We start from the raw sequence: 25,709 nt of genomic DNA on the forward strand, positions 1-25,709 counted from the left end.
TGGGAGGGACAGCGAACAACGCTGCTTCAGCATTTATAGTATCTCTGACTTTCTTGTATGGTCTGCTCAGTTCTACAACCCAGGACCTATTTACACTTTTCTCAAGCCACTTACACTTACTTCAGGTTTATGAAACACGATTACAAAGCTAAAACCTTCTTTACTTTCAGGCCTCATCTGGATAGTCCCTTACTTCATTAAGTTTAGAAATGACTTGCTAAATATTTCTAGTGTTTACTCTCAGATAAGGGTCTATCAACCAACTAAACCAAAGCAAATAAACAAAACCATGTCTTAAAAAAAAAAAAAAGTCTGGTTTGTTCTGTCTTCACAATTTAGAAACCTGGCACAAGACATTTCATCATTACGAATAAACAGCTGGGACCCCTGTAGGTGCTACAGAAACAAAGACTTTTCCCTCCTTTTCTATAATGCATACCAGACGATCAATATTCATGTAAAAATTAGATTCAACCAATAATATGCACTTAAAATCTCTTTAAAAATTCATAGGGATGAAAGATTAAATGTCTTTTTCTCCAGTCCCTAAAATTATAGCTTCAAGTAGGTAAAGTAATAGAAAACTCAGTGTAGGAAAGAGAGATGGCTATTTAGCTTAAAGGCAGAAACCTCACTTGGATACATCAGTGGGGTTCTTATTTCAGTATGAACTCCTCACAGAACAGACACTGCCCTTCCTGAAACTCAAAATTTACTTTGATTGCTTCCTACCATGATCAAAAGTGGAGTTTACCAATACACTGCAACATAGCTATTATCATAATCTTTCTCCCAGCTGAGAAGTGATAATGTGGTTTTCTAGCCCAAAATGAAGCAAACATGCTGAAACAGTTCTTCACAAAAAGTAGAAACATTAAGCACAGGAGAGCGTCTGTGCAGAAGTACTCACCTCCCATTTTCTCTGCACTGGCACCAAAACAGTTCCCCAAAACTGCTGTGCTGACAACGACATATCCATTTTTAAAAACCCCAGAACATAAAGAGAAGCAGGGAGTTTGAACAGTGGCAGCCTCAGGTCAGTGTCCCAGACCTGACAGTGACAGAGAAACAATTCCAGGGAGCAGGAGCATCTTGACGAATTTAACCATGGCACTGACAGGCTCCTATGAAACCCCTGCCTTGTCTCGCTTGGTTGGCAGGATGACGGTTGATTACCCCATTATAACTGAACTAGCACTGAACTGCAAAAGGACTTAGAGTCCATTTTCAGCTGTGGACTGTGGTTAAGATTTTCACTTCATTATCAAAATTCCTGTGTATCATGTAACCAAAACATAAGGGTTTAGTATGTGTGTAGAAGGGGAGGGGGAATAAGTCTTCTCATCTTTTTAATAAATGAGGATTCACAGAAGCTCAGCATTGCCAACTGCAACTATGTCAGGTGAACAGTTCACACTCAGAGAACAGACAGAAAAGCTGGAAAGGCAGAAGACCCTGCGACAAGAGCTACGTGGTAATCTTTCTGGCACACCAGAATCCAGGAGGTTAATGTTGCTTCAACAGACTAATCCTGGGCCTCAGGCTCAGCTTACCACTGCCAAGCGAGGCAATAATATTAATACTATATTCATTATAGCTGTGTGCAGTGGTGCTGGCCCAATGTACCAGGTGTATTGCTCTTCATTTCAGACAACTGGAAAAAAAAAGTTTGGAAAAGTAAAAAGATCTGAACAGCTGCACTGGAGCCAGAGCTCCCTTGCCTACAGCAAACAAAATCGGATGCGTAAAGACAATTTCTAAGCAATGAGGGGGGGAAAGATACAAAGTCCTTGCAACTAAGTTAAATTAGAAGTTTTGAAATTTCGTCCGTAGACCTTCCAAACATCTACTTATACCCATTTGTTAAGACCCCCTTTTCTATAGCACCTGATTGCCACACACCAGTTCCCATCATCCAGTTACAACTACAGAGCTGGGTCAAAACCCATCATTCTGTGCACTTCACCTTTGTTATATGCTTGTAAGAGATATTGTTCAACTGTCACATAAAAGATCCAATTAAAAGCCTCAGTCAAAAGGATCTGTTAAAAGGCTGCCTGAACAAATGTGCCCTGTGCTGACACCCATCCCGTTGTGTTGTATTGTCTGCAGATGGAAATAGTGACAGAATTCCTAAAAAAAAAAAAAAACAAACCTCAGCATATATGCTAATTAAGGGAATTTTCACGAGAGTTTATAATTTGCCTTTTGTTCACCTCTATGTCTGTTACGATCCATTAAGTTCAAAAGACAGAAAAATGACATTTCATATAAAATAGAGGAGTCCTGGCACACCTAATCCATAATGTCCATTTTAATTTATAAGAGAAAAATGAATAACTGAGTACTGTTAGAGGGCTATGGAAGCCAGGACTGTATAAACACAACGCATAATCGTATTACACCTGATGCCTGCTTCAGACAAACAAACTCCATTACAATGCTGGCTTGAAATCAAAGACAAACAGCAAACAGCTTCCCACATCCCTAAACATAAAAGTCTGTCAGAAAAAACGGTCTTTGTGCCTGCTTTCTGACAAGCCAAGCCTCCTGAACCTATATTCCAATAATCAGTTCTTGCTTTAATGGAATTCTCAGATTCTATTTTTAGCCTGGCAGAACGGAAACGATGCCTAGTTTGGAAGCGAAGGCACAAAAGGCAAGGTTTTCTTGGGCACAAATCTTTTATTGTTTTATTTATTATAGACAGTAAAGTCTACTGTCCACACCTTCTTCAACTTCAGGCCTTCCTACCTACTAGGGTTCCAGCTGAAGGAATCATTAGGCTACATTTTTACAGTAAAAGCTTTTATTAGCAAGAAAAAGAAATTGTAATACAAGTTGCATGTAGGACATGGAAAACAAATGGCTGCAAGGGGAGGAGAGGAAGAGACTCAGCTCCTGTGGTTTACTGTAACAGTATGCACTTGTTCCTGAATACAGAACAGACTCCCCAAAAAAATAACTTAGGAAAAATCAACCTGTGCACAGGTAACTGAATTCTGACCTATCCTACAAAGTGGCTATAGCACTGAATAAATTCCTTGAAAAACACAGAATCTAAGTGTTTCTTATCCACATTAGCCTCATGCAGAGGGACTAGAAAGGCATTACTCTCTTCCATCCAAAAAGATGTGCCTTGAGAGCATGGGATACCTGATGCTTTGGGGCCAAATTTCCCTGTCTATAAGGGAAGGCATGGGGAAGCTGAAGGAGCAGAGCTTCCCAAACCAGGGAACAAACAAGCTTAATTTAAAAACAGAGAAGATTTGGAGAGAGGAGGGAGAAGACAAAGGGGCAGACTTTGCCAGAAAAGGACATACCAATATCACTGAGTTATAAAACCATAAAAACTTTAGAAATTAAATGAGACACTTTACAGTAGGTTCTTATTAACAGGGACACCAAACAAAAGTACCCTACAAACCAACCACAGAATTACCTTTCACAGTACAGTTCTGTCTTCAGAATTCCTTGATACGTTCCCTTAAAAGATCAATTCTCAAAAGAAATACCTGTGTGATTTCAATAAAACTCACATTTAATTTACAGCTGATGGCTACAAGATTAAACAATAGAGAAAATGGTTCATATTTAGGGTAGCTTAAGAGTATACCTTGATTGCCACAAATCTCTATGAAACCCTTTTTTCCCCATCCCCTACAAAAGTATTTTTGCTTTCTTTGGCAATCAGACAATTCTTCCTGTTTTCAAGGAGTCAATTTTAAGATCTACATTTACTAGCTTAGTTAAAATGAGACAAACACATAGCTTAGAAAAATTACAGTACACATATGAGGTTTACAGCTTCTTGGGAGGGTGAGTGGCATGGGATTTTTAAGCGATATAATTTTTACTCTCTCAACACACTAACATTACAGTGACTTGTGCCAAATAAAAACTTATGCATATAAGATGGACAAGCAGACATCTGTTATCCGCAGATAATCGGATCATATCATTCTTTGTAAGGAAAGACTGTTGGTTACATAGGTACATCCCCTGCTAGTCACACAGCAAAGGACGCTAGAAATATCAGCTGGCTATCTTACATCCAAACTGGGAGGTAAGGTAGGAAGTAACAGAATAATTGATGTATTGTCAAATGGTCTGAAGTGCTGGAGAAAGGCCCAGACAAAGAGATTAAATTCAGCATTTTGAATTTCATCACAGAATGTCATATGTGAATATACGCAAATACCAAGCATCTCTATAATATTCTTGTGTTAAAGTACTAAGCACATTTTATAACATTAAGGCCTTGCAAGAAATCATTATATGCTCAGTAACATGACAGTAGCACAGAATTTACATGCGGATCACTTAATTTACATTTATATGCATCTCAGAGCACACAAATGGTTATTGTGAGTCACGACGAAACAGCCCATTAATGCTGTTTCAAGCAGTTATCCAGAACCAGCTGCACTACAGTCTGACATAAACGTAAACACAATGATAATATTAAGTGTGCTCTTTTATACCCAAAAGCTATTCATATAAATAGGCCACAGCAAGTTAGGTTTGCGTGATTATGGAGCAGATCATCTAGGTAGGAAAGGAAAAGCCACCTGTCCCTGAAAATGTAATAGTGACTTTTGGAATATTATCACTCAGTATAAACTATGTCAACTAAAAAGAATAGCTTTCTCAAAACAATGGTTCTGTCTGTCATAACTTGCAGATCAATGGTCTTAAGGAGGAAAAATTAGCAATGCAAACATTCACTGAGTCTGACTAATGAAGAGGTATCGCAGTAAGAATATCTATTTTCAGAGAACATGACACTTCCTAAGACAAAGACATTAAGTTCTCATCTGCTAGTGATCATGCTGAGAAACTAATGCTAATACAAGTACATATTGCTTTGCTATGAATATTTTCAGTATGCCTTCGTATTTTATAAACTTTTGGTTTGTGTACCCAACAGAGATGATATCTGCATTTGGCACAGAAAGACCACAGTCAGAACTAAATTCGGTTTAGTCACCTTAATTCTGCTGTACAGAAATCATACCTTGTCACACAGACGCACAATCAAAACAGTCTATTCCCAAGCTCAACAAAGTTTTTACTACCTCCAAATGAGGTACACACACATGCAAATCAGACAGAAATAGCTGAGGAAGAGCATATACCAGAGCAGTTACAAGAAGATATATTAAGAATCTTGTTGCATTAGCTTTCTGTTTTGTTCTTGATAGAGACATTCCAAAACCAGCTTCCCTTAAGATGAGAAGTAAATGCAGATTTGGCAGGTGGAGCAATCTGCGCCAACGCCCTCCTACCTAGACACATCCATCTTGCATTGACAGCCCTGCACAAGATAAAGCAGGATTATGCCTGCTTAGTCATTGGCAACAAGAAGATGCTGTAGGAAGCAATGCTGGCAACTCTGTAAATATGCCCTTCTCTCTAAGTTAGTAAGAACAACCACATCTGTGGCACTTGCATGGCTGCTTTGAGGAGGAAATAGCAACATGGGCTTCTAAAAGCAAGTAGTCATGAAGAAATCCTACCACACTCTATTCTCAAAAATACAGCTGTACTCTTCCCCTCTGCAAGTCAACCATATCCTCATCAAATCTTTCTAAATGTTTTCAACCAAAAGAGCTCTGGCAAGGGAGGTGCAGTCAAGGAGCTTTCAATATAGCTGGAGTGTCTTTGGAAGGAAAAATCAGAGATTAAAGGATCCTGGATCACACCAGTCCTGGGACTGGATAGTTAAAAAAAAAACATATATCAACATATTTGAGGTCACATTTTAAAAACGCAAGGTCTTTGTGCAGAGCCTTTCTCAGCAAACCAGCGTTATTTACAGCTAAAAGAGCAGAGATATGAGACCCTATCATCATGGCAAATGAAACAACCCCAACTGCTTTTACTTATGTCAATGTAGCTACTTGTGACAACAAATACATTCCTCTTAAAACAACACTGAATTAAGGCAACAGAAACTAACAGTAAGCACACAGACATGTATTAGCATTTATATGCACACATTCTACTAAAAAAAAAAATCAAGTTAATCTAGTCTATTTTAATCATGTGCAAGGAGAATGTGAAAAGGGAATGAAACATCTCCAAATCTTATTGCTTCAGCTTATTAAACTTCACTGGAATTCTAACGTGAAATATGCCTATCATATCGAGATGCTGCCCCATGCGATATTTCCAGAGAACAGCAATACTTAGCTCCTACAACAGAGTGCTGTCCCTCCCGATAGCACCGCAGCGAACACATCAAGATTGCATGGCCGCCTGGGAAGTGGACAGATGTGACACCACACAAATCAGCTATTTCACTACAGTTATATGCCTCTCCACATAAGTGATCCTTGTCAAACTTTAAAGATTCACGTACGAATAAAAAACAACTCCCAAACATGCACACGCCCAAATAAATCCTTTGAAATGCTTGAATTCTTTTCTATCCATGAAGAATATTTAAATAATTTACATCCCAATGCAATACAAACCAAGCTCATAACTAATTACATTAGGAACACATACAGGGGATCCCATCAGAGTTATTTTCTGCAGTATTTAACCTCCTGGCATGAACAGGTACATCATCAGTAAGTGGTGACAGGTCACATTAAAGGTTAATATGTTAGTCACAAATATTGGTACCAAAGTGAAGAGCTATAAAGAGAAACGTGTTCTTACTATTTAGGTATAAAAATGTGAACCTGAAAAATGCTGAAAGAGTTACGCACCCTAGAAAGACTACAGAATAAATTATTCAGGTAAAACAAAAGCTGAATCACATCTTAATATACCAAAACATAGCAAAATGACGTGAAATGAACAGATAAAAACATATGCAATGAGTATGAACAGTTAAATTTCAAACAGCACTTTTTAAAAAATTGCATCGCTCCTGTGAAGGAATAGGAATAATGCTTCAGAGCAGGTATTATGTTGTTATAAAGCTCTGTAGAGCTGTACATTCACAGGATTTCAAAAATGCATTAAAAAAATTCACTTTATAGAAACTAAGCAAAGTGATACTGGACTGATGTTCGTTTAGCTTTTGCAAATGGAAAACTTAAATGTTAAGGGCAGTGTGGAGACCCTCTGTATTGACTGAGGAGTATAATCTATGCTGTAGAAGTACATAATCACCACAGGGATGTCTTTAGCTTGACTGTTTAAAATCAAAAGAAGGCTGTCAGAAAGAAAAACAGGAAATTAAGTAACAAGAACTGACACTCCAATAGGGAAAAGTACTTCAAGGTGCTGAGAGAAAAACAATCACATGACTTCTAACCAAAAAGCACCTAACTGATTTATGTTCACCCACACAACAGTTACTTTGTTAGACTCTGAGTCTAAAGTCTAAATGTCTACAAAGGAATATAAAAAACATTGCTTTCAGGAGTGTGTCCATATGGCCTGTGTAGATGCTTTTGGGAGAAGCTGCCAGGAACTGTTCACCCAGGAGCAGGATGACACAGAAAGGCTCTGCTCTGCTTTTTCATAAGCGTTCAGAAGAAGATAACCCTCTCTGGTTACCTTTAGGAGCATTTAGAGTTCCAGAGAGAAATGTCCACACAGAGTCTGTTTTTAAATCTTTGTCCTTCTATTACATGGCTTTACAAAAAGAAATACAATCAACTCCCAAAGGGAAGAAATGCAGTTATTAAACCTCCTTTGGTTTTTCTGAAGCAATCCTGGTTACAGTACAAAGGACTCTGCCCAGCTCCTTGTGTACAGCTGGAAAAGTACCCTGGATTCAACCCATAAAAATGGGAAAGCTCAGATCTGTCCTTTCTGAGAATGAATGCAAGGCAGCAGCTTGGCTTGTCATTGTGGCAAGTGCAGTTAGGTAAAACAATCTGAGAAAGAGACAGAGAAGGAAGTAGCTATATTAAATCACAGATCTAAGAAGGCTCTGTTTATCCCTTTAAAGAGTCTAAGTTTAGACTGCAGTAAGCATGCCCCTCAGTACTAAAATTGTATAAAGGGAATAAATGTAAATAGTGAAAAACAAAGTAAACCATTCTTTCCATTTTCTCCCATTTCTTTCTCTCTCCATTTTAATAAAGCCAAAGCAAAAATTTACATATGACCCATGACACCAACACTCAGCAGGAGTCAAATGGAGATGTTATTGTATTCATCTACATATAAATGAGAGACTGCTGATTCTACTATGGTTTGAAAGAACATAGAAAGACTATTTAAAAGCAGAAGTATAACTGATGCTTATTAAAACAAAGATCAGGTACCTTTCATGACAGTAAGCATAGAAGGAATTTAGAGATGGGAATAAAAAGAACACCATAATACCTGGGGATCTTTATGTCTTATGAGCCTTCAACATTTTTATTTTTAAGATTTCTACATGTCATAGCAATGCAGTAGCCTTCACACTGTGCATTCTTGAATAACACTTTGTATTTGCAAATGTACAAAAGGTTACCAATGTCCATCATTTCTGAACCATCACTAGCCAGGAATGTAGACAGAGGACGTGTTAGTACATACCCACCTTGAAACCTGAATGAACTCCAGATCCAAAAAGGAAATGGCAACTCACAGTTCCTAATCCAAAACCAAAAGTATGCAAGCCACTCTTTTTGCACAGCTATATTGGTCTTAAGCAGCTCTACTCAAACTTCTGTTAGTGCATTCTGAAGTGCACTTCTGAAGTGCATTCTGCATCCTTTAAAATAATCAAATGTGAAACAGCTCGCGTCTTTCCAAAATGGTAATTTTTAAGCAAGTCAATCAAGGCTTTGCAACGTGTATAACTGAACAGGAAATTGTATGTTGATTCACTCACTATCTTCATTAGATCTAGACTGACACCTTTTTAATGGATTATTGAGAGAGCAGTTTTCAGTGTGGGGAAGTACTTGTTTTACCAGTATAGTTTAATGTGAGTTTGGCAGTGTTTCCATGCAAAGGCACAGGACAGAATGGAGCTCAGGTAACATTCAAAAAAACAGTGCCTCACACTTTTCAAACCAGCTCAATATCCACCTATTAGTAGTTACATTTAGATGATGCTTCTTGCCTTGCTGATGATGACGTTACTCAAGGCAGGGTCAGATGTCTTACTGGAGAAACACATCATCTATGGTTTCTCGTCTACCTCCAAAGTCTACTATTCTGTTAAAGGAGATATTAGATTGGATGGACATGATTGTTCTTTTACAAATCTGCATGTTCTCTCTTACTTAAAATTGCTCACATTTCCAGTAGTTCACAAACTACTGGAATGTTTAAATAAAGCTGCTAACTGGCCTATAATTTCCCGGGTCCTCCATCTTACCCTCTTTATAATACTTGTGTGCCTGCTCGTTTTCTGCTCTTTCCAGTTTCCGTATGCTTTTGTCCAGTTTTGAAGATCAAAGGGTTTATGATTTATCGCAGTTGATCCCTTCCTATCCTTCCTAGGGAAAATAAGGACACAATTCCTTTAAGGAACTGTCAACTTCCTTGAACTCTTTTTCTCCCTTAGATAAGTTCTAATACCTGCATATTTTTACTCTGCATATGGAAAACTTAGGTCCTATATCAGCTCATGTTCAGGAACTTAAATAAAACTTAGAAGGCTTTTGAAAACTTCAGAATATTTTTCATCATGTTCTTTTAAAATAACGCAGCTTAAAGAAGTTGATTTTCCTCTGTTGCCAGCAATCAATTCCATTAGACATTAAGTCTTGAGAAGGATGTTGGGCTAGATGACCTCCTGAGGTTCTCTTACAGTTTGAATTATCCTATGATACTATGAACTAGGAGTCTATTTCATCAAAGTCAAGCATGCCAAGAAACAGTCATTTTCAAAATGAGAAACTTTTCATTTTCATTTGAGCATCTTTTACTTCTCCACTCAAACTCCTGTGCAACATAAATCAGAAACATGCTACAAAATGGGTGATCTTTTATAACACGCCTGGCTTAGAATTAAAACACAAACTTGATCCCAATACAGTCATGGGGAAGCAAAAAATAATGCCCTGTTCCTTCACCAGTTACGTGTTTTTTTACAATGGAGAATAGTTCTTGCCTATAGAAATAAAAAAGCACAGTGCTAGCACACCAAGGATTTAAAACAATTATCAAACAATTTAGTGGGCAGTAATGAAATAACATGGGAATAATTTTTCTGCACAACACTTCTGAACAATCTGACACCATACTTAAAAAAATTAATTGGTAGGAAGTTTTCAGACACAACTCTTCTTCTGTTAAATTGTATAAATTAAGCACTTCAGTTTGACTCCTCACAGACTCCTACCCTTTTTGATGAAACTCAGTTATACAAGCTTTGGAAATACTATACAGCTACCACCTGCTAAAATCACATTGGTTTTCTGGTAAGTGAAAGGCAACAGCAGCGTGGCATTGTTTCCATGAAGGCTCAAAGGCTCTAAGGCTGGAATTAATATGCTTCTTTGGAAAAAAACAGGAAAAAATTTCTACAAAACTTAAAAGCAGAGGCATAATGTACTTACAGTGTTGGCAAGTTCTAAGTAGCTTCCTCCAAGAGAGTTGCTAAAATTTGAGGCCTGAGCTAGAAGTCTTTGCAGAGCAGCCTGTTGAGTCACATTGCTTCCACCATACTCCAACACCTTTTGTAGTGCAAAATGACCCTGGAGGTCTGGACTCTGAAGGTCTCTTGCTCCTGAATCATACTCCCAGCTTTCTCTGGCTCCTGATAAGGCACCTAAAATGCAGAAATGGAAAAACATTCTAGTATGGACTGTGTATAAAGAACATGTAGAGTCGTAGATTAGCACAAGTTGGAAGGGACCCATAAGGACCATCGAGTCCAACACCCTGCTTCTTACAGGACTGCCTAAAACTAAACCATATGACTAAGAGCATCGTCCAGATGCTCCTTGAACTCTGACAGGCTTGGTGCCGTGACCACTTCCCTGGGGACCCTGTTCCTCCCACTGACCACCCTCTCAGTGAGGAACCTTTTCCTAACGTCCAGTCTGAACTTCCCCTGACACAGCTTCATTCCATTTCCTCATGTCTTATCGCTGGTCACCAGAGAGAGGAGATCAGCACCTCCCTCTCCGCTGTGCCCCTTGAGGAAGATGTAGACTGCGACAAGGTCACCCTCAGCCTTCTCTTCTCCAGGCTGAACAAGCCAAGTGACCTCAGCCGCTCATCCTAAGTCTGGCCCTCGAGACCTTTCACCATCTTGGTCACCCTCCTCTGGACACACTCCCATGGTTTGCTGTCCTTCTTATATTGAGGTGCCCAAATGTGCACACAGTACTCGAGGTGGGGCCGCACCAGTGCAGTGTAGAGTGGGACAATCACCTCCCTCAACCGGCTGGCTATGCTGTGCTTGATGCACCCCAGGACATGGTTGGCCCTTTTGGCTGCCAGGGCACAATGTTGACACATGAATAAGCCTGCTTGTCTTTCCAGAAAGAAAAAAACCAAACAGTTCCACCACCATTACTCCCCATCTTGCACATGCTGACAATGCCAGAAAAAAAAGAAGTAATAACATTTTCAATGCACAGATCATTTACTAAATTATAAGATCCAGAAGGAAAAATAAAAGCATTTGCCTATGTTATTTAGTATAGAGTAAAAACAGTGTAATTTACAATAGCTAAGGACCACTGAATGAGTGACAGTTACTATGTCAGATTGAAAAGGAGCACTGATCAAAGAACAAAAGAGGAAAACCCTAATTCACCTCTTTTTGTTTACTGAATACCAACACAGTAAGTTAATCTTTTAGCTGTATAGTTCATCACTTTCTGTGTTAGCACTGCCTTTCTTATTATTTCAGGATTGCTTGTTTCAGTTCAAGTTTCAGAGACACATCAATCACAAGGTATTTCATTACAAATCAATGCAAGAACATGATCATGTGGCTAGTGACAAACAATGAATGCTTCAGAGAAAGTTTCTGTATCATGAAGCTGTAGGGTTGCTGTTTCTCCATGTACAACCCTTCCAATACCCTACAGGCAGAGACGTGCTTAAACCCTAAAACAAATTTAATGAAATTTTCTTATTTTATCAGTAACTGTTTTATCCCTAGGTGCTTCTGCTTCCCATACAACTGTCCCACTCCTTTTAATATCTTGTTATGTTTTAGGCTCAATAATTTCCTATGGCAAAACATTCCACAGTAGACACTAGATTATTTAATAACCCTGGGCAGCACTGTAAAATTTCATATGTAGCATAGTGAAGATTAAAAACAATTAAGTGACTTGTCCAAGCACACATTCTAGGTTAAGAGAAAAGTCAGAACAGAATCCAGAGCTACAGACTAGAGCAAAACTTGAAATCCACCATGCAATCATCAAACCACAAGTAATTGTCTGTAATGCCATCCTATTAGTTTGAAAGCTTTTCCTTTTTATGAGCTAGTTCTCTCTCAAATACGCATTAGCATTCTAAGTGAACATTTACTAATCAGTGGTTATTACTTATTCAGTACAATGCCAGGGACAAACAATAAACTATATAATGAACTATTAGGAGAACGCCTCCCCCTTGCCAAGAAAGTTGAAGCTGCAAAAGTGCAAATAGAAAACCAGCCAGAAGGGAAGCAAGACAGCAACTAATCTGTAGCTTTAGGTCAACACCCTGACACCCTGTAGAGCTGTTATGCGTGACAAACTGACTTAGGAAACCCAGAGGTGGTCTCCCTGCTTTACTGTAATGAGAATATGCTAGTCTTTAAACATGTAAGTAGAAAATAACACAAAACCAAAAAGAATTACATTTTATACTAATATAACTACCATGATTCATTACCGCAGGTACAGGTAACAATTAAAGATTAATTCAATTACTTTCACACCAAGAGCATGCACCACTGTACTTGTAGCTACATGCTGCAAGCGCTCCATCACACCTGAACTAAGATACAGCTACCAGCAATATTTTACACTGTGTGTAGTGTACCCTGACTTGTGACTACACACAATGTCAGGTCCCTGTGCCCTCTTGTGGCTACGGTATGCCATACAGCAAAAAAAGCAGCAGCTCCCTCAGCTGAAGCAGCAGAAATGTCTCCGGAGGCTGAGGGAGGCTGGGGATGAGTTCTGCCATCTCCCAGGCTTGACAAGAACACGGGAAACAACTCCATCTGCACAAGCAAAGCCACAGAATTAAGAGAGCTGGTTATATCACATAGATACTCCTATTTTTACAGAGCTAAATATGGCACATATTTCAACAAAGTATGTGCACTAAATTTCTGTTACTCAAATGACATTGTTCTCCAAAAGAGCTTTCACATTCATTCAATTAACAACAGTAGCTTTGTTGACGACCCAAGTGGCCTTCATAGATTGCACCATCTGCTACCAGATTGGAAGCACTTACAACACTCTGCTGGCTCAGAAGTCACCTGTCAGTCAGAGGTGGATCAGACACTCCAGGGAAGATTGGGGTTTTTATGACTGTATTGTGACCGTATTTTTAACCCAAGTTTTCTTAAAAGTTCAGCTTTGTACTCCTAATTTAAAAGATACATCCTAAAAATGCAAGGAGAGATGACTGTTACAAAGGAAGGCATTTCCAGCATTTTATTTTCGGCTTAACCCTAATCTCTAAATTTGCTCACTATTTTCCCAGCAGATTCTAAAACTCTGGCTGTTAAGATGCTGTCCTTCTGCGTCATGCACCTTTCAAGTCTCAGCTCTGCAGGGAAATTCTGGAGTTGTCAAAACTGAGACTTCAGTTGTAGCTGAAAATTCAGTCACGAATTAACATACAACTCTTGCACATTGCTGTAATTAACATACAACTCTTGCTATTACAGCAGTAATCAGAAAGAAGGGATCATTTGGTATGATGGCACACCAAAAGCTGATAGCTGACCCGATAACTAGGAATCTATACTTCCTAAATCTGTGTTTAAGAGTTAGTCTTTACAGAACTACACACATCCCATAGTTGTTTTCCCTGCTGCTCTACACTTACAATCATATAAAACATGTAATGTATGTATTAAATGAAAAAAAATTATTATCATGAAAATTCCCAGGTAATAAGCATGCCAGAAAATTTATGGTATTACAACTACTAAGCAGAAAGAGAAAAAAATTAGTTGCACAATATTTGTATCAGCCAAGTAATAGAAAAGCACGTAATTGTTTTCAAATTATATAAGTAACATTTCAATTCCAGAATAAGACAGTTAAATCAGTCCTTTTTGGACTGAATGGATACATCAGACTTCTCTAAAGTGCAGTATAAAAGCTTCTGATTCTACACAAGCTTCTACACAAGTATTCTTTTAGTTGCCTTCCTAGTACCACTAGCACTTGCCTGACCTGACCTGTAATTAATTCTGGGTGAAATTCATGTTATAGCAAACATTCAGTACCTAACAGGAACTTTTTGTTTCTAGCCGATTGTATAGTAGAAGAGTGGAGCATCTGAGTGCATTTCGATCCATTAGCAGCAGTCAGGTCAACCAAAGCAAGGCAACCTAAATCTTGTCTGAAACATTTATTTAAAGATTTTGCCTTTTGCAGGTTTTCCTGTTAATTTAGTTAGCCCCAGCTTTTAATTATTTCCTTACAATTTACAATTATTTAAACTTTGACATATGATATCACATTTAAGAAAAACAAAGGACAGTTTAGTTTGATGACACATACACATACAAGATTCCATAATCACAGATAAAATTTCAGTTGGTGACTTGTACCAAAGCTGTTTAAAGTAACTTTAATCAATTCCCTTGACAAATACACTATGATAGGATACCTTGCCCATCTGCACTGAGACTTCTTGCTAGCTTAATCTTCCTTTATCACCTGCGAAGCTCTCTCTAACAGCAGAGAGGTCTGTTTTCTGGTACTGGTGTTATCCCATCATGCTGATCCGAAAGAAAATGGCATTTCATCTTCTCTACTAACTTCTCTGCCTAGAAGCTTTGTACTCTGCAACAGAGAAGCAAGTGCCTACCATAACTGCGAGTCTACCCATACAGCCAGGCTTTTTGCTTTGGTAAAGGTTAATTTTATCAGGCTATGCTGATGGACCAAGCATTATGTGATTTCATCTTTGCTCACAGAGCATGAAAGATAACCCACTAAGATGGTAGGGCACTGAAGGTGTATTAGCTGCTGAAAGGATCTGGGATACCAGGAAAAGTGAGGTACTGTAAGATTAGCCCTGCATCCCCTTCTCAAATGAGTCTGGCATATGAATGGCAAACATGAAGACAGCTGACAATGTAAGACACTGTGCGCACAACCAGCCTCTGGGCCACATAGCTACACCGCACTCAATGAGGAGGGTCTTAACAGCAGAGATCCAAAGTCTGATGACTGTTTTTCATGAGGTTTCAGTGACATTTAGTTACTTAAACTTATCTGAGGAATTCTGACATTTAACACAGTATATAACTTACATGTGCACTGGGCACAGCTCGCAGCTTCTGGGAGAAATTTCATTCTAGAATATGGTGATTTTACTGCTGAGTGGGCAGAGAGTTAAGTCCTCTCAGTTCAATGTTAGCCTCTGGTCTCAAAACCTATTTCAATCAGCCATGATTTTGTAATTGGAAGTTGCATAATTATTTTAAAACATTTTCTTCATGCCTTACTACATGTATACAGCAATTCCTGCAGATACGATCCATCCGATTCTGTCATCTCATTTCACACACACTGGATCACTCAATAGGCATAAACAGGTTATAGATCTAGGCAATCAGTGACTACAGTTTCTTAAGGTGGGCCAGACAGTTCCTCTCTTTTCCGTTTCCATTTTGTTCAGTAGTCAAAATTCAGATTCTGACTGACTGAAGACAGAATCCTTCTGTATTCCAAAAGCATTATCCTACTAGAAGAATGGCTATTTTTCAGCTTTTTTTTTTCGCTAATCTTTCATTCAAGAGTTAAAATGTGAAAACCTATCAAAAAGAGTGGGAATTTTGGGCACTTATTCTATTATTCAATGAAGGCAACAGGGAGATTTGTGAAAAGCACTAGTCATTTCAAAGCTCCCTACTGACTTCCGTAATAATGGTTTTGGTGTTAAGAGCACCATTGAATGAAGGGAAAAACATACAAAATTAACAAAGAATGGTCATTTTGCACTTAGTAGTCAGGTGAATAGGATGTCAAGAAGCAGGCCTAGCTATAAAAAATGGGGGGTTGGGCAGGAAACCAAGAGGAACGGAGAATAAGTCGTTGGACATTCAGATATTCAACTCCCATGAGCTGATGCAAAAATTACAAGGGCCAAATGGACTTTAAAGAAAATTTAGAAGTTGAAGAGAGCTCCGACTGCTCAAGCAACATATGAAGTACAGTAAATCAAAACAACAGAAAAGAAGTTATGCTCCAAAGAGGGATCAACTTTATACTAAGCCAACCTGACTAGAGAAGTGAAAATTATAAAGTCATATTTGGAGCTTACTGAAACTATTTCCATTGTTTTGTACATAACATCATGTGTCTCTGTAACATTAATGTTCTCCATAAGACATTAGAAAACAAGTGTTTTCTCTTGCATCCTGCTGTCTGTGATATTTTTCCCAGAAGAGTTATAGGAAACTAATGAGGAAGTGGGGATAGCTTTTTTGTTCACAAAACCTTCTGGTAGAACTGTTTATGTCTGGAATGGAACCTACTTAAAACCTACTTAAAACCACAAGATAACCGCAGAAGGCTCTATGCAAGTCAGTAAATTACTCCCATACAGGATTCAAAGACCAAAGGCTCCATCTTCACTGTCCATGGTTACCCATGGTACACGTCCGAAGCCTGTCAGCTAGAGTAACTCTTTCCTATTTAACAGGAAACACACTTTAAAACCTATTTATTATTTTGCATCAGATGATAAAACAGTATGAATGATAGCATGGCAACAGAGTGATGATAATGACTGATCCGCACATCCACAGGTGGGTGAGAATGTTTGTTTAAAAATACAGAAAGCCATCTGCTAAACATCCATTACAAGTTCTAGGAGATTCAGAATAAAACAGCTTTTCTTTTTTTGGAAAAAAAAGTCTGCAGAGGCATAATTTTTAAATGCATTCTCAACTCAGCATTCAGTCCTAGAGAAAGTTCTCATCAGAATTCTTTGCAACTCTTCTCCAGTGACCTAGAAGGAAATAATTTGCTATGGGAGAAGCAGTTACGGGAAATGAGGAATCTCTAAGACAAGGGTCTGTGGGATCACTATCCAGGTCTTGTTCCTCCCACCATACCCTTATCTGGTTTGATTAACACTGCACAGAAGACACTGTGTTAGGCTATGTTATTTCAGTCCTTTTCTCCTTAGGATTGGGAGAATCCTAAGCTTTTCCAAGCTCTGTGGGAAGGAAGCCACAGCTATACCCCACCCTGACTAACTAAGGCAACTTACTCCATGGGAGAAATCTGTTTCATGAAATTAGATCTAAGAGGAAAATTGAACCAAATCAATCTTTTTGCTCTAAAAAAGAAAAGCCTTGGACTTCTCAGAAAAATGCATCGGACACCTTTGATAATTTTTGTTCAGATTTAGTGTTTTCTAAACCCCTCGAAGAACAAAAAAGCTCCAGAACACTTTGTTATTATGCCAAGAGAAGCAAGTATATTTTGAAAGAGTATGAACAACATTTTATATGCCATTATATTTATATTTACCAATACTAGGAACATACAATACAATGCACATGCTTGATAGTATTAGAGAGAGCACAAAAATACTCATCAGTAACAAACAACAGAGCATAACGCTTTTAGCATGAAAATATGACAAAGAACAAATGGAAAGAGAAGTCAAGATTTGACTGAAAGAATAGAATTATTTACCTTTGAGAAATGCAGAGCTAATACTCAAAATAGACAATAATTCTCTTGTAGACACAACTCAGTAAAATAAATCTTCTCCAGTTATGTTTCTCAATGCCCGCTGAAGGCTCATGCACAGTTTTAGGTGCATATCGTAAGTGTAGGATGTACACCAAGTGCAGTCAGCTCACACTCTGTCTCCCCTGTGTCCCTGAACTACAGTTACAACATTTTCACTTTCTACTGGTATGTTTATTCAAATCATCACAAAACCTCAATTGTATTTCAGGTTCACTGAAGCATCCTCAATATTGGTACACTGAGAATTCAGGAATTCTGGAATTTTGTGCTGCCAGACTCACTATAGGGTATAACTATAGAGTAAATCTGGGAAATACTTAAATGCACCTTTAGAGAAATTAGAACAGTTTGAAACTTAACCAGCACTCTCACTTACTGAAGTAATGCTAGCATCTCTTTAGGCTTTGGGGTTTTAATTTTTTTACCCTCCATGACATATGTTTCTAAGCAGATTTTTACCAAGTATAAAAACTACCTAAAATCTTAAGAAAGAAAGAAACTGAATGCCCACATGAAAATTAGGGCAGGCAAAAGAATGAGCTTGCCAAGAACAAAACCATAACATAGGCAACCAAAGTTTGTATCAGGTAACTCATTCCTTACAAAGTCTTGAGAAAGTAAAACATTTAGTGATATGTCTAGTGAAAGAAGAAGTTTCTATCGCTACAATTTCCCAGTCAAGCAACACAGCTTTGTGGATGAAGAAGCTGGGCTTATTAAACCAGTAGCCCAAGCCATGCATATTAACAAATATTTGTGGAATTTCAGTCAAATGACCTTCTTCAAATTTATTTCAATTACTGTAGAAATGCATATCTGTAAACTATCGTGGTTTCAGTACTTGCTAGCAGACTGCCATTGGCCATAGAGGAAATGATGAAATAGAAAACAAAAAAAGCACACTATCAGTGACAGCTTCATACATCTGCCCTTGAATCTGAAATTATTTAAGATTTTAATTGAGACATGACAACCATTTCCTCTATTCAGACACAAGAAATGGATGATGGGAATGACTTGTCAACAGTCTAGAAACTAAGGTCTCCCACAACCCAAGTGTTGTTTAATTGCCAAACTAAATTTTGCCAGAACACGGATGACTAACAACTGCCTTGTACTCAGGAACTCAATCTAATATTTCATTTGAAGTTTACAGTAAGAGGGACAATAATCTGTTTTTTCCTGGACATTAAAAATCTCTAGTAAAAAGGAGTGTATCTAGTAATAGGAAAAAGGGCACCTGAAATCATACAGAGGCCAGATGAAGTTTCAACACACCTTCCACGTATACTATTTGTACTGTATGCACTGTACTTTTGAAAAAAGTTATTTTCTCTCACATGGCAATTTTCTCCATATGTGAACAATCAGCTTGCCCCCCAGATTATCTTCCACTCAAGACAATGTCAATTTGGATCTGACTTCAATGCATGTGTACCAAAGCAAACAAACAAAACACCCTGAGGTTGTTGTCTGTCATTGTCATTTTGTTGCTTGCTGTTTTATGAACCGTGATATGTTAGATCTACACTGGCAACATCAGGAGTGGACAGGGTGAAGAGCATGTCAGCATGTACGTCAGGAGAGGGTAAGCAGAAATGTGCTGAGAGCCAACCCTTGTTTTACAAAAGCTAGAGAGTGGGATGTATCACAGTGCTCATCCCCAAGCCAAATGGAGCATGGCCTCTATGAAAATCCCAGCTGCACCCTTTTGGTTTCTCAAGCTTACCACAGTTCGTGTAGAAAGCATAAACTGGGACAAAAGTGATGAAGTGATGCTGTAATCCAGTTCCACACTCCATATGGCAAGTCACAGCTCCATGTCTTGCCACTGGAGTTGACCAAGAAGCATGGCCAGCATTGGCTATGCAGTAACATTGCTCTGGAACAAGCCAGAGCTGTGGTGCTCTGTAGAGCTGTGTGATGCTAAAAAGGCCAAGGACCAGGCTCCAGCTCTAGCTACAGGCTTGTGTCTGGGCCAGCCATTCTAGTGACCGTCGGTAGCAGTAGCTATGGAGAAGGGCAGCTTCCTGCGTTCCCCCGTAGGCATGTTCTGCCCACTGGTCTGTCTGTCTTCCCCCTTCCCTCCAATTTTTCAAGCTATTTGGTAATTTCAAAGACATTTAATAGTAGTGTCGAAGTCTCAAATATACTAAATTCCTGCAAGTTCTACGGAAGGCACAGAGATGACAGACTCTGTTAGTGCTCCTGCTGAGAAAAATAATGTAATGTGATGCAACGCTCAACCTTAATTAGAAACACGGGGGGGGGGGATATGTAAAAAACACAAACACACACAGAAGGAGGAGGTCAGGAAACTGAAGCAAAGCAAAAAGAGTTTGTTCCTCATAAAACAAAAGGGTAAGCTGTGCTACTCCTGGCTGCAGGACATGGCAAATGCTAAAGACCAGCATGGGTTCAAGGACTCAGTTCTGTAAGACAGTATTACAGAGGGAGAAAGGCAATGCATACGTGAACAAGTGCAACTATCTCTAGTTCAAAGTCCCTCAACTGACATTTAATAGGGAAGCATCATTACATGCTCACCAAATTCCTATTATCTTCTCTAAGCATTTGCTTTTCACTACTCTAAGAGACAGGATACTGTTTCAGAATAACCTCTGGTCTAATGCAGATTAGCTGTTCTTACATTTTACAAATATTCAAACCGTAAGAAAGCTTCAACCAAGTCTATTGCCCTATCAGACACCAGAGAACCCATTTGGCAGGGATGACTTCCATCCTTTACAGATTCGCCATGTTTAACATATAGTATATGTTATAGTATATAACTATACACTGCAGTGTATATAAGATTAGTCAGCTGTCAGTTACAAATCCCTTGGAAATCCAGGTTCATTTGTTCTGCAGCTCATAGAACTTAGCACTCTACATTTCTTAAAAATAAATAAATAAATAAATAACCTTTATTCTGCTGCTTTGCACAAAGATAGCAGCATCAAAAGAATATTTAAAAGTAATAAACTGAACCACTTACAGTTAATGTAAGTTCGTATGTAGTTAAATTTGGCCTACCAGATATTCACAGCTTTTCCAGTCAAACAAATCTAAGGTGAAACCTTTCTCATAAATCTCAAGAAAATCTGCAGCACACCTTTGAGTCTATATGAGCTCTCTAGTTTTTAATTAAATATAGCATAATTAAATGTAATCACTACATCAGTTTCTTGAAAGCAATTTATTTGCAGTAAGATCAAGCATGGAATTAATGCAAAGCAAAAGTAATGATTTTTCAGCCCCAAATGGCCTGCCTCTCATGTTTACCCATAAGCTTAATTCGAGGCTGAATTTCTACCATTCCTTTGATTAATTCTCATGCTTGATCCACAATGTAAATTAATTATCATATCAAATTTTCAACTGACTTATTTTCAGTAAAAAGAACAGGGGAGTCAGCTATGAATGAATTACTAACTACTAACGACAGCCAAAGATTGCTTATGGACTCTGGCATTCATGACTATTTATCTAGAATATGAAATCAGATCAGTAAGTACATGCAGCTTTCAGTGAGACAGGAAACCATTCACCTGTCTAAAGAAATAATTTACTAATAAACAGCACCAGTTTTTGTTCATGCTCAAAAACAACGGGTACTAGAAATAGACTATTCTTTATCATAGGAAAAAAATGGCAATTTGCTAATTACCTGTAAAGAGCTAGACAAATCTATACAACATATAATATAAATAATTCTAATTCTAGCTTTTACATAAGACATATAAAAATATATAACACGGAAAAACCTGGCAGAAGCCACAACTGTTCAGGCAACTTCCTGCCATAAATCATAATAGGTGTAGTTCTGCTGTATTACAGGCTCTCATTCGCCAAGCAATCCACTTCTATCACTCACTAGATGATTCACACAGATTTATTGTACCCATCATAGCTTTCAGTCTCCATAACTGGAAATAGGACCCACAGATCTGATCAGTAACTGACATTCTTCCTGTGTGTCCTACTGAAATGATTAGTAGGACATTAGAGTCAGGTAGCATATGGTCATTGCAAGACTCCAGCAACACTTTCAAAAGTTATTTTATTAATTTTTATTAGATTCTAAACATAGAATAATATTAACAGAGTTCACATTCCATTTCATTTATAGAAGAATTACTGGTTATTGCTTGCAAATTATTGTAAAAGCTCCCATTGACATTAATAGTGTAGACTAAGAACTACAATACATTATAATAGCCTTGAGTTGTGAATATCCAAGCAGCAAAAAGCATCACTCTAATAACTTGAAAAATTACCTTTTTCATGCATTTCAATAAAAGATTAAACTTTTAAATCTATACATCTATTTGATTGTCAAGATGGTAGATATGGATGCAGGTTTGGCTTACTGAGCACATATATGACTGGGTATTAATAAACCTGAGTCCTGGACCTTGACTAAAACAGTCAACCAGTTTCCTTACGTCTGCACCCCACTTGGAAACACAGAAGTAGAAACATTTGTTGGGCAACGTTGAGCAAAATTATTAGAATAACCTTATCAATGATAAAAAATGATGGGTGAGACGAAGTTCAATAGTCATTTAGATGTGAGTATTTCTTAGGACCTTTTGTGCCAGTTATTTTCTGTGTAACGAAATGCAAAAATTATAGGTAGCAAAGAATCTTTTATTTAGATATATGCATATGTTTTTGCACTCTTTGTTAAAAAACTGTGAACAGCTACAAGAAAAGCCTGCACAAAATGCTGTCTCACTGGTAATCTCTGCATAATTACATACAAACTCGCAGTGTAAAAACATCCATGACAGAGGCTAGATTCCTTCGCTTCAGATCACCAGGACCCCTACTACCCAGTGGCAGACAAATGAATTCTGAAATTTTGTAATTTATGCATCCCACCTGGATACATAACAGCTTTCAATGATTATCAGCAGCTGACACATTATGTAGAAATCAGTCTTGAAAAAAGCCCTGTAAACTATTTTTGAAAATAATGTTTATTAAAAACAGTGTTCCTTGACCAAAAAAGAAAGACACACAAAAAAAAGAACATCCGCCGAGTTTATATGCTTGAATTTGCACATGATGATGTATCCCCCCCCCAATTGACTCTTTGATCACTAATGAGTATATACGTGCACCCTCAAAGACATGAAAGCCATGGAAGCATATGCAGATCATAATTTAAGCTTGACTGCACATATAATTCCTCAGCTCTCATTATGTTCATACTCTGTGCAGTGTTTATATCACAGAAATACATTACAGTGGTGTTTCCTTGCCTCTTTAAAAAAAACATCTGTAGAACATCTTGAACAGGGCTGCCACAATGGTTTTCTTTTACAACCAAATAAAAACAGTTGCATTCTAAACGCTCACTATTATTATTTCCTCCCATTCTGTTTTTTGTTTACATGGGGGAGCATCTCCATATGTTCTCTAATTATTAAAAACTCTTACAGGATCTGCAAGAGTCAAGGCAGCACAAGTACAAAACCCATGAATTCGCTACAGGTTTAAACACACAGTACAGTAAAATAGTCAGGCTTCATCAGCACAGAGCAAAATATACCAAGGCAGGAAATTCAAAGGTCTTCTGGACTTAACTCAACTTTTGAAAAAAAAAATTATGAAAAGAAATATTATTTCACTCACCAACTTTAAAAATGCATTAAATTACACTTGTACAACTAACAGAAATTGGAAAATAGGAAAAAAGAGTAGAGATTGAATTGTATACATTAACAAATTTGAATGTTCATCTATGACTATTTTTTGGCAGGAATTAGTAAGATTTCTTTGTGGGATACATTTTGAGACTGTAATGCAGATCTTTCTCCGGTAAAGCTTAGGACCTACCTATCTTTTACTCTTGATTATTAGAAACCATAATTATTAGGCTGGTTTGTCTAAGAAATAAGATTTTAAAACCCAAGTTGCCAGAAATCTGGTCAGCAAACAGGGAAACTTTACAAAGCAGTCTGAGGACACAAGAAGTTTTCTGTTTTGCAGGAAAATACAACAGTGGCAGCATTGAAAAAACAGCCAACAGAGGCAGAAGATAATTACATGAGCTAGGGAACACACACCATCCTTAATCCAAGAAAAAAAGATATTAGGCACGATCTTGATTTTGAAGTGTTGTCTGATACAGCTCCTGGAAGAGATTCATGGGCTGGAAATGCAATTGAACCCAAGGATTATGAAGATTCAGTATAGACAGTGATGGAGAAATGGGCATAGAAACTACAGAATTAATCATCTTGCAATTCAAGAATATATATGGAAGAAGGATAAATAGAGGAGATGTTAACAAAAACAAAATATGTCTATGACAAAATATGACTATGAAGACAGTAAAAGAGATGAGATGGAGAACAAACAGAGCTATGAAACAGATTTGCTATGCTGAGAAGCCAAAAAGAAAAACCAATGAGCATGAGATGATGGGATGGTGAGGGAGAAGTGCAGTCAATCTAAAAAGATATGGAATTCACCAAGGATACAAAGCAAACAAGGAAAATTTGAATGCCTGAGATGACCAGCCAAAAACATGTGCAGAGTTACTAGACGACAGAAAAACATGCTAAACCCACCCCCCACAAAAAAAACCAAACCAAAACAAAAAAAACCCCAAACACCAACACAAACCCCAAAACCAACACATGCCCAGTTTTACATTCTGGGATACTGACTACTGAAAAAATAGACACAGGTGCACTGCCCAGTAAACCCCTACCATGGAAGAAGGCACAGAGGAGATGGACCAGGGCGATGTGCCCATGATGCGCAGGGAATAATGCAGGGTTTTGCTGAATACAGCTGTTGCAAAGAAGCTGACTTGATCTCAACACCAAGGGGACCCGAGGCTGGTCTTTGCTTTAGATAAACAGCTATCAACAGCTGAGTGAATCAACTGGTGGTGTGTTTCTCCCTGAGTTCATTAAAAGAGTAGGAATGTCGCCCTGAGTTAGGCAGGCCAACATGGGGGAGGTGTATACATGGCTCAGGCCAACATAAAGACTATAAAAACATAAACAACCAACAAAAGAATTTAAAAGAGAACAATGGGCTTGACCTGGCTTTAACCCACGCATGTCTTCCCAGCGAGACTGGGGATACTCAGTGTCATGATGGTGAGCATATTAGAGAGCCTCGTAACAGGAATCATGTTAGTATTGCAATTGAAATGTGTATTGCAATTGCTGTATTCTGCTATGTGTAACATATTTGTATCATGTTTTCAGTATGTTTTGTATCACTCTGCTAAATCAGAAAACCCATGTAACATCAACTATGTTCAAATAAGTAAATCTGATGTTAAACATGACACCCTCCACACGTGGAACATCTAAAAGAACCTGGTCAGAGAGTACTGGACTCTGACAACAGGTCAGTTATATGAGGAATCAGAACACAGATAAGCAAACTCTCCGGGAAAACGTATGAGGTATGCCTGAATGTAAAAAAATATTCTAACTTAATGTAGGAACACATGGAAAGAAAGACTACTGGCATGACAAATGGAGGATATCTCATTAAAAAAGTATTAAAAAAAAAAATCTAGCCTCATGTAGTCTAAGCAAAAGGTTGAGTGGACACAGCTCTAACTAAATACAATCAGAGGTTGATGGCCTTCTTCTGAAGCATGGATGTAGGTCAGTTCTAGATCATGGGCCAGCAGTCATGTTCAGCTAGTATGCAGCTGCTATAGGGAGCTAGAACACTGACAACATCCCCAGCTTTTTCCACAGTACCTTGCATCTTGGGATTTTGGACCACAGAAGCTGTGTCATCTTGTCTCTTTTCATCTGTTACAGGATGAAAGGAACCATTTTGTAGGTGTTAACATTTCTGTTCTAATGCCAATTGATCACAGTGCTATCAAGGACTGGA

At 38.2% G+C, this 25,709-nt stretch overlaps 1 protein-coding gene across 2 annotated transcripts in view; it reads right to left on the minus strand.

Moving 5' to 3' along the window:
* Nucleotides 1–25,709, minus strand: part of MCC (MCC regulator of WNT signaling pathway) — a 221,928-nt gene that overhangs the window by 171,571 nt on the left and 24,648 nt on the right. For both annotated transcript variants that reach the window (XM_072860358.1, XM_072860359.1), the window contains one exon: nt 10,470–10,681. In XM_072860358.1, coding sequence (XP_072716459.1) covers nt 10,470–10,681 — 212 coding nt within the window. The remainder of the gene's footprint in view (nt 1–10,469; nt 10,682–25,709) is intronic.

The sequence above is a fragment of the Ciconia boyciana genome, chromosome 4 (genome assembly GCF_034638445.1).
Source record: "Ciconia boyciana chromosome 4, ASM3463844v1, whole genome shotgun sequence".
NCBI lineage: Eukaryota > Metazoa > Chordata > Aves > Ciconiiformes > Ciconiidae > Ciconia > Ciconia boyciana.